Source organism: Scylla paramamosain, chromosome 33 (genome assembly GCF_035594125.1).
Source record: "Scylla paramamosain isolate STU-SP2022 chromosome 33, ASM3559412v1, whole genome shotgun sequence".
NCBI classification, from domain to species: domain Eukaryota; kingdom Metazoa; phylum Arthropoda; class Malacostraca; order Decapoda; family Portunidae; genus Scylla; species Scylla paramamosain.
Window position 1 is genome coordinate 14219868 of NC_087183.1, and position 10000 is coordinate 14229867.

Below are 10000 nucleotides of genomic sequence, written 5' to 3' on the forward strand. Positions count from 1 at the left end.
GGCTTTGGGCGGATTTCCCTTGGGCGATTTCTAGCCTGTTGCTTTTTTTTGGGCTATTTTTTATGTTTTTTTTTTCTCACCTGGGGACTACTTTTGTTTTGTTCGTGTTTTGTGATTGTTGTTTTGTTGTTGTTGTTGTTGTTGTTGTTGTTGTTGTTGCTGTTGTTGTTGTTGTTGGTGGTGGTGGTGGTGTGTGTGTGTGTGTGTGTGTGTGTGTGTGTGTGCCTTGTCTTTCCCCTTTTCTTTTCTTTTTTCTTTACTTTTTATCATTTTCCTTTCCATCTTGTCCTTATACATCCTTCCTCTTTCTCCATTTTTTCCCTTTTCCTTCCATTTCTTACATCTCTCTCTCTCTCTCTCTCTCTCTCTCTCTCTCTCTCTCTCTCTCTCTCTCTCTCTCTCTCTCTCTCTCTCTCTCTCCCCCTCCATGACACGTAATTAACACACAGGAACAAAAGCACACACACAAATCATGCCTGAGTTTGTTTACATAATTCCTGCCTTGCAAATATTCATAATGAGACAAAAAAAACAAAAAAACCTAACACACACCGGAAGCTTTACATTATCAAGGTGCCGAGAGAGAGAGAGAGAGAGAGAGAGAGAGAGAGAGAGAGAGAGAGAGAGAGAGAGAGAGAGAGAGGTATTCTAACTGTATTTTCATCACGGCGTCCTAGTATGTACACTCATGACTCACCCCATCTCCCCCCATCCCCTCTCCCCTCTCTCACCACCACCACCACCACCACCACCACTGCCTTCATGTCACAGGCCAAACCCTTACAGATAAGATAACACACAGGAGCTTTTTACTGCGATAACATGCGATAAGGTGTGTTCTCCGGGTCACGTAGAGGAGGAGGAGGAGGAGGAGGAGGAGGAGATAAAAGTCATAGTAAAAAGGAGTACAATTTGATGATGATGGTGATAGTTATTGTAATGTGGAAGAGAGGATAGAAGTGAAGGAGGAGGAGGAGGAGGAGGAGGAGGAGGAGGAGGAGGAGATCAGGGTATCTTATCATTTCTTCCTCTCTTGCTACATTCCAATTCTAGTTTTATCTTTCAGTATTTTCAGTATTTATACAATCTTCCTCCTCCTCCTCCTCCTCCTCCTCCTCCTCCTCCTCCTCCTCCTCTTCCTCCTCCTCCTCCTCCTCTTTCTCTTGTTCTCTGTGCTGGCTTATCACAACACGGAAATGAGAACAAAGTCAAACAAGACGTAAGATTTACATAATAATAATAATAATAATAATGAGAGAGAGAGAGAGAGAGAGAGAGAGAGAGAGAGAGAGAGAGAGAGAGAGAGAGAGAGAGACTAAAATTATAACTAAAGAAAACGAGATAAAAAAAAACAATAATAATACGACAGAAAACGAGAACTTGCAAGGGCAGACTAAAAAGAAAGCTACTGAAAACCAAGTGCACAAAGAAATGAAAGCTAAGTGTGAGTGTAAGAGTGACTTAAGTGGGTAAGAGGCGAGTATCATGTCTAGGTTGAGTGTAAGAAGGTGTTTGGTGTGGCAGTAATAATGAGGAGGTAGTGAGAGCTTAAAGGAGAGCAAGGGAGAGGTGAGAGTAAAGAAGGAGAGGTTGTGATGAAGAGGAAAGAATTCTGGGTAAAAGAAGGAGTGGTATTGTGTGTGGTGAGCATGTAGGTGGTGAAGGAGAGAAGGGAGGAAGAAAAGTAAGAACAAAGAAAAGAAGGAAGGATTGTTTAGAAGAGAATAAAAGTTTGTGAATTGAAGGGAGATTGTGAAGAAGGGAAGGAAGGAGGGATGGAAGAAAGTTTGTGAAAGAAGGAATGAATGAGAGAACGAAGGGTTAGAAAGGAATATAAGATTGCAGTGAATAAACAGATGAGAATACAAGAATAAATTTTTAAATGAAGGAAGGAGGCGGTGAAAAAAGAAGAAAAAGATGCAAAGAAAGAAGGAAAGTAGGACAAAGACAGGGATATGAGACGAAAAAGCTAAAAAAAAAAAAAAACACGATAAATTTAGAAACACAACAAATAATAAATAATGAAAGAGAAAAAAAGAAACAATCAACCAAAATAGAACAAATTAAGAAAGATACAGATACTAACACGCACATAAACGAACACAAAAGAAGCACAAACCACAGCTTCCTGTTCCACCCCACCCTCATACCATTATAACCACACAAAACCATCCAATTCATTCCTGACCATAAAGTGTAGCCAATATTTGCCTCAAGGTGTAGGTAGTGGAGGCATGGAGGGAGCAGCGGCGCGGCTCCATCGCTCCCTTATCGCTGGGCGGGGCAATGGACCGATAACGACACCACGGCGTGATTTAAGCGATCAAGGTGGTGTACTAAATGATGTTTTCTCATTTCCCCAACAATTTCGTAATGTTTGATAATTTCACCGATAATTCTTACGTCACTGCTGCACTTTTCTTGTTTACTTTGGCTGTTTCATTTAACGTTCAGTAAAGTCAAGGTTTTGTTAATTATTCTCGTATTCTTTCTTAAAGTGACTTTCTCTTTAGTTTATTCTTAAAAAAAAAAAATGTTATTGTTTTCTTTTAATTCATTGTTCAGATTCAACACGATTTTCTTTTCTTATGCTAATCCCGTTTTCTTCATCAATTCCTAGTTTTATTAAAAAATATCACTTTCTTTATTCTTAACTAAGCCTCAACAATATACCCGTTTTTCTTTTTAGACGATGGAAAATCCCGTTTTCATTGATAATCCATAGTTTACTATTAAAATACTAAAATTTTCTCTCATTTCTCAGTTCAGTATTAACAATATTTCAGTTTTTTACTTATTTTATGGCTCGTTAGTTTCAAGTGTTTCACGGTCTTCTAATGAAATTTTGTTGTGTTTAGTTTTATTTTTCTAATATTTTTCGTTCTCTCCTTCAAATACCTTGTTTCCTGTACAGCGTTTTACCTCCGTTAACTTGGTTTCTCAATGTTCCGTGTGTTTAATTAATACAAGTTTGTTATCCGTTAAATTTCCTCGTTTTCTCCGTTTTCTCTAATGCTCCAAGTTTAATAAGTATTAACTTTCATTAAATGCGTCGTGTTCATTAATTGACACATTTTTTTTCCTCTCTCTCATACTTGCTGTTCTTGCTCTTTATGGTTATGAGTTTCAGATCGAAGGTTAAAAGAGAGGAGCAAAAAATATGGAGTGCGCGAACAGTAATGGGGCATTATCATTACCTATCATTACCTCCACCATCCTCTTCACCTTCACCACCACCTCCTCCTCCTCCTCCTCCTCCTCCTCCTCCTCCTCCTCCTCCTCCTCCTCCTCCACTATTACGAGAGACTGCAAGCCTGGGAAGGTTGTCTGTCTGTCTTATCAAATCCTACGTTTATCAACTCAGCCAGCATGATCACCCCTCTCTCTCTCTCTCTCTCTCTCTCTCTCTCTCTCTCTCTCTCTCTCTCTCTCTCTCTCTCTCTCTTGCATTAAGAAATGTAATGTTGAGGTTTGGGGTTGAGAGGGTTTGGAGGCGGCGGGGTGAGGGAGTGGACACAGGCGAGGCTCCTGAGCGCTGTACTTTCTCCCCAGGATGAACGAGATAGTTTCACACCCCCTCCCTGACCTTGGCTGGGGCAGTGAACTGACTTAATAAGGCCACAGTGGTCAGTCTCGTGCATCCTGAGCACATGAAGTCAGTGCGCAGGACTCTTGACGCATTTAAGAACGGGAAAGTTTTGGCCACGGCTGCAGGTGTGTGGCGCTGAGGGCGGGTGTCTCACCGCGGCTTCCTTGCAGGTGGTGTAGATGAGCAGTGAACCGGCCATGTCCGCAGCATCGCTGGTGTCATACGTGATTGGAAAACTGAAGAGTGACGAGGCGCCGGGAGACATGTCTGGTAGTACCCGCAGTCCACCCACGCCGCAGCTCACCACCGTCTGGCGCACCAAGTCCATCCCTTACGACATTCCCGACACCACCCACCCCTTCAGGAACGAGGGTTCTCTCCTAAAGCTGCTGCGCACCAAGTCCATGCCGCTGCTCGGCAGGGAAGGCAGCAGCCCGCAACGCCTGCAGCCGGTCTCGCAGCAAGCCCACGCCCACGCCCGGAGCCAGTCACCCTCCCCTGTGCGGCACCCGCGGAACAGCAGGAACATGAGCGGTCACCTCAGCGACGCTTCGGAATCCACCGTGCCCTCGCTGAGCACGCCGCCTCCCACGCCCCGCTCCCCGTCCCCCACCAGACCACGTTCCCGCTCTGCCTCTGACGGGCACCTGTGGCAGCGGAGGAAGAAGCAGCTGAGGCGCCACACGGACAAGGTGATGGTCACGCTGCCCTCAGTCAAGGATCTCAGGGGAAAGTTTGACGAGAAGACAGCGATCTCGCCCACCGACAAGCAGCCACCGGCGAGCCCCGCCCCGGTGAACGATCACGCCCTGAAAGAGAGTGAGACGGATGATGGGCGGGAGGGGCGGCGAATGACGCGTCACTACAGCATGCTCAGGCCTCATCTCAAGAGTCCCGAGCGACGCCAGCCGCCGAGACAAGCCGTCACGCCTGACAACGTCAGGAAGATCTTGGAGAAATTCGAAAATTTGCCGCAGGTCGAGGGCGAGGAGGGTGAGGTGTTCTCGAGGAGTGACTCCCAGAAGCTGCGCAGCAAGAGCCGCAGCGAGGTCACTCTGAAGACCAGTGCCTCGGAGGTACCAAAGGAAGATCAAACTCGTCGCAGGACGAGCCTCCAGGGGCGGCAAAGAATGAAGAACCACCGGCGATCCAAGAGTGAACCGGACCCGTCTGCCGTACTGCGCCACTACGCCCAGACCTCCCCGCCAAGCGTCAAGAAACTTAAACTCTTGTTCGAAAGGGAAGCCCTGGCTGGAGGCGGCAGCGACTTCGCCAAGAGTACCGCCCCGGAGCGTGCCACTCCCCTGGAGCGACAGAAAGAAAAGACGCCTGAGTCGCTGCAGGTGCTGGAGTCTCGTGGGAGCACTGCCGGGGAGACAGAAGCCGAGGAGAGCAGCACGGCAGACCAGCAGCTCCTGGGCGTGGTGGACGCCACTGGCCAGAGGGAGCAGGCTAAGACCCCGCCAGTAGTGGAAGTGCTTACCGCCGGGACGCCCTCTGTCAGGAGTTTACGGCAACGATTCGAGGAAGGAGCCTCAGCCCAGTCTTCGCAGAAAATTGTTGAAGAGGAGGTCGCCTCGAAGCCCCGCCGAGCCATCGCGCATCAGCTCAAGACGCCCTTTGAGGAATCATTGCACCAGAAGTCCAGGAGTGTTTCTCCAGAGAAGGAAAGTCGCCACTCGCTCACCAGCTTCTCCAGCGCCTCAGTCAAGAACCTCATGCGGCAGTTTGAGGCGTTGTCACCCGAGGTGCCCCAACAGGCGGAGCAGGACGGCCTGGGACGCGAACCCATGTCACCATCCAGCCCGCAGCCGATTGAGTCTTACAAAAAGCTACAGACGCCTCCACTTGACAGCGTGACGCGAGAAGCCCAGCACGACGCCAAGCCAGAGGACAAAGCCACGCTTGAGGTGCAGGTGGACTCCTCTTGGCGGCGGCAGTCACGCAAGAGTAGCTCAGAGTCATCCAGCGATGACGAAAAGAGGGAAGAGCACAGCAGAAGAAGGCAGGAGATGGAGCAGCAGAGAGAGAAGAAGGAAGCAGAGAACGAAAAGGAGAGACAGAGAATTGAACAAGAACAAAAATTGTTACGAGAAAAGGAAGAAAAGATGAAAATCGAAAAAGAGATGGAAATTATAAGAAAGGAAAAGGAAAGAGAAATCAGAGAGAAAGAAAGATCAAAGAAAGAGCAAGAGGCAAAGGAAAAAGAAGAAAAGGAAAGGACTCTAGAAATTTTAGAAAAGGAAAGAGAAGCTAAAAAGAAGTTAGAAGAGGAAAGGAAAATACGAGAAAGAAAAGAACAAGAGAGACTCGCCATGGAAGAAGAAAAAAGGAAACTTTTAGAAAAAAAGAATAAAGAAAAAGAGAAAGCACAACTGGAGATACGTAAGAGGGAAAGAGAAGAAAAAGAGCGAGAGGAGAGAGAAAGAGCAGAAGAAAAGAAAGAAAGAGAAAAACAGAGAAAGGAAATGGAAGAAAAAGCAGAAATGGAACGAAGAGAGCGAGAAAGAGTGGAAAGAGAAAAGGCACAAGAGGAAGAGAAGGAACGAAAGAAGCGCGTAAGAGAGGAAGCTGAACGCCTGCGCCTCCACCACGAACAGCAGGAAGAGAAGAAGAGGAAAGAGGAAACGAGGAGGAAAAGGGAAGAGTTCATCAGAAGATTATCAGGCGAGGAGGTGCCCAAGGGCGTGGGGCGTGACGAGGCCCGTGAGAACGACAAGAAACCAGACGACAAGCCAAGCGGCAGCAGCAATACGCCGCAGGGCGAAGCTTCGTCTGAACAGCGGGTCGAGCAGCTCATCGATCAGTTCACCAATCTCCGCGACGCCGACTTGGAGTGGGAAGTGCGGAGAGGCGACACCCACCACAGGCTTGGCGGAGACGATATTGAGGACGAGGATGCGGATGACCGCCGCCACTCCGACGTGGCCGCTCTGGTGAACAAGTTCCGCAAGCTCAATGCACGCCGACGCCCATCGTCCTCCTCGGAGAGCGATGGCGAAGGCGGTAAGCCTCGCACTAGGTCAGTGAAGGAGGAGGCGCCCATCCCCACCATTCCCGCCAGGAGCAGCGGCCCGGGCAAGGTGCGTACGCTGCGGGAGGACGAAATGCGCTTCTTTGAGTCTGCGGGCGGCGGCACGGAGCCTTTCCAACGCACCCAGAGTCTCCGCGTCAAGAAGAGCGAACAGTCGCACTTCACGCAGCCCCGCTTCGGCTCCCTGCGCGGCAGCAAGTCCAACAAGTCCCGCGTGGCGGTGATCGCCGCCTCCAGCACCACCAACGCTGCGCTGCCCAGGAACTGCCGCCGCCTCAACAGTGACGAGCTGCAGTTCTTCACCGGCGAGGTCACCAACATCTACCGCAACAGAACAACGAAATCGCGCGGCAGGGCGGGGAAGATAGACAGGAGCAACGGCAGACCGCTCAAGGCGCCTCGAAGCGGCGCCCTGCCAGACACTGAGGAGTTTTTTCGCATAGCGGGTCGAGCCGAGCAAGGAGGTGAGCCCAACGGACGACCCGCCACTAGCGAGAACGAGTCAGACTCTGAGCCGAGCGTCCTGCGCACTAGCGACGATGTAATCACGGACTCCGAGAGCGACATTTACGAGCTGGACATCAACCTGAGGAGCGACGCGGACACAGAGGACACCTCAGACACGGAGGACCGCAGTGAGCTGGACCAGACGCTGTCCCTGTTCGTGCATTCCATCCAGGGGGAGTTGCTGCCGCCTGTGGCCACCGAGGGCTGCGGGGAGGAACAGTCCCGGTGCTACGTGGTGTTCAGCCCCGAGACTCACCCATGGAGCAGCGAGGACGAGGACGAAATGCTTGAGTCCTCCCTTGTGTTACCCACACTCACAGAGAACGTCCCCACGCCAGTACTCAAAGAAAACGGAATCTCTCTCGCTGTGCACCTGCAGGAGGGAACACTGAGCGACGCACCTGAAGCAGTGGTGTTCAACACGCCCGCGGGGTACACAAAGACAGAACAAATCAGTAACAGCCACAGTGAGGGTGAAGACAACACTCTACACCCTCCGAGGCAACATTACAGCACCGAGAAAGACGCCAATTCCTTACAGAAACTAGTAGATTTACCTCAACACAGCGGCACCACCAAAGAAAACGATGCTGGTATTGATTTTCTCGGGCTAACCAAAGCAGACTTGCGGCCATCGGAGGCGCTCAAAGGATTGATGTTGACGGAACTCGTGACAGGAGAGACAGGTGAGACAGACAGCAGGGAGGCCAGCCTGCATCTGCTGACTCTTGAGAAAAGAGATTCCAGCGAAGAAAAGAAGGTAAAGAAGAAAGAGGAAGATAATGTAAAGAAGATGGAGAAGAAAGAGGAGGTCAGTGTAAAGGTGGAGAAGAAAGAGGAAGATAATGTAAAGAGAATGGAAATGAAAGAGGAAGTCAGTGTAAAGAAGGAGAAAGAAGAGGAAATTAATGTAAAGAAGATGGAGAAGAAAGAGAAAGTCATTATAAACAAAGTGGAGAAAAAAGAGAAGCAAGAAGCCACAATTAAGATGGAGAAGAAAGATACAACAAAAGCGGAGAAGGAGGAGGAAATCACCATAAAGAAAACGGGAAAGCAAGAAGAGGAAGTCAGCGCAAAGAAATTGAACCTACAGGAAAGTTACGCAGAGGAGCTTGACCCCGAGGACTTACAACTGCAGGAGGAGCAGCGGGCCATCGCAGCCTTTCTGGAGGAGCTGGACAGGATCAACTCCCTGCCGCGCACCATCCCCAAGCCCTCCACCCGCCGCAAGGAGAACAAGCACAAACACATGGACGAGGACGACACCAGCAGCGTGACCAACAGCGACGAGGACGAGGAGGACACCGACATGCTTCCTGAGGACTTGAGGAGCATCGAGGAGCAAATAATTCCTTCTGCGTCCTTCCAAGAACTCTTATCCTGCCCCGAGGGTCCTTCAGGCTCTCCAAGACACGATAATGGTCCTTCAAGCACTGCCAAGGACCTCAGGGACATAGGGGCTCCTTCACAGGATTCCATTGCTTCACTGAGGGCCACGAAGGACCTCTTTATCGCAACGCCTCCTTCAGGAACTCAAAAATCCGTTCCCATTACTAGTTTCAATGACGCTCTGAAGAAGGAGAAAGGAGAAATGGGAGGAGAGATCTACACTTCTCCTCTGCCTCCCCAGTGCACGGAGAGGCAAGAGGAAGAGGAATGGAGGGAAATAAGAGGAGATGCTACTGCTTTAGGATCACCATCACTATTAGAAGAGGACATCATGACAGGGCGGGAGTTTATCAAGTTCTGCATCTTTTCCCTCTGGTTTTCCCTCATCATCTACTTTCTCTCAGACATTCTCAGTTAGCGGCGCACCGAGCTTTCCCCGCGTGGCCAAGGTTACATGAAGAAAAAGCTCCCTTTGCGCCCAAGTTTATGGAATTGAGTCCTCCTACAGCGAGACTTGAGAGCTTCCAGTCCTCTGCTCTTAAAGTAATTAGAGTTTTATTAAAGATACATTCCTCTGTCCCCTTTCGTCCCCATTCTTCCAATAAAGTTAATCTCAAATTACCGCAGGAAACTAGATCAGACCTTTCTTTTTCCCTTCTTTTTCCTGCCCGTCTCTCTCCATCCCCTCCTTCCTCTCCTCAAGTCAAACCACCTCCATCCCTCCATCTCCTCCCCAAGCTTCCTTCCTCACATCATCACCCTGAAACCTTTTAGAAGTTAGGTACTACTATTACTGAAGACTCTGTTCTTACTCTCCTCCTTCCTCATTATTTTCCTTCTTCCTACTTCCTCTTCTTCCTTAGTTTCTTCTTCTTCGTTATCCTTGGTCTTTTTTTCTCTTCTTACTTTTCTTCTCGTTCTCCTTATTTTCCTCCTCTTTCTCCCTCTATCATTCTCATTTTCTTCCTCTTCTTCCTCCTTACTTTCCAGCTCTTCTCCTGTCTCCTCCTCACTTCCCTCCCTTAGTCCATCTTTTTCTCTCCTCCCTCCTTAGTTTCCTCTTTTCTATCTCTCTCTCTTCCCTTTCTCCTTCTCTCCTTCTCTCTCCCCTCCTTACTCCTTTCCCTTTCTTCCTCTTTGCTCTCCTCTTCTCTCTCTATCTCTCTTCCCAGTCTCCCGTCACATCTTAAGTCTTGTCACAGAATTCGGCTTTTAAGTTTGAGAAAATGTGTTAATACGATCTAATACTTTGTTCCTCCCTGCGTCCCCCTCCTGCCCCTCCCTGCCTTCTCTCCCCTGACAAGCCACTTAACTATGGGAATTATTATAAAGAGCAAAACGTTTTCATTGTACTTTTAACGGTGATTGTGATTCCTGTAACGCCTGAGTCCAACTGGCGCCGCTAGAATTCGCGAAATGAAAATACGAAATTGAAATGTGCCAATAAAAAAAAAAAAAAAGGGTGAAGATTTATGGTGAAA

At 48.8% G+C, this 10000-nt stretch overlaps 1 protein-coding gene and 1 long non-coding RNA gene across 6 annotated transcripts in view; one reads left to right on the forward strand and one right to left on the reverse strand.

Moving 5' to 3' along the window:
• Positions 1-10000, reverse strand: part of LOC135089727 (uncharacterized) — a 68411-nt gene that overhangs the window by 4566 nt on the left and 53845 nt on the right. The window lies entirely within an intron of this gene.
• Positions 1-10000, forward strand: part of LOC135089726 (trichohyalin-like) — a 13495-nt gene that overhangs the window by 2861 nt on the left and 634 nt on the right. For 4 of the 5 annotated variants that reach the window (XM_063985703.1, XM_063985707.1, XM_063985705.1 and 1 more), the window contains one exon: positions 3760-10000. This exon is cut by the window's right edge and continues 634 nt beyond it. In XM_063985703.1, coding sequence (XP_063841773.1) covers positions 3769-8937 — 5169 coding nt within the window. In that variant the 5' untranslated portion in view covers positions 3760-3768 and the 3' untranslated portion in view covers positions 8938-10000. Of the gene's footprint in view, positions 1-2217; positions 2329-3759 lie in introns of all 5 variants that reach the window. The other variant, XM_063985704.1, reaches the window with a different exon arrangement.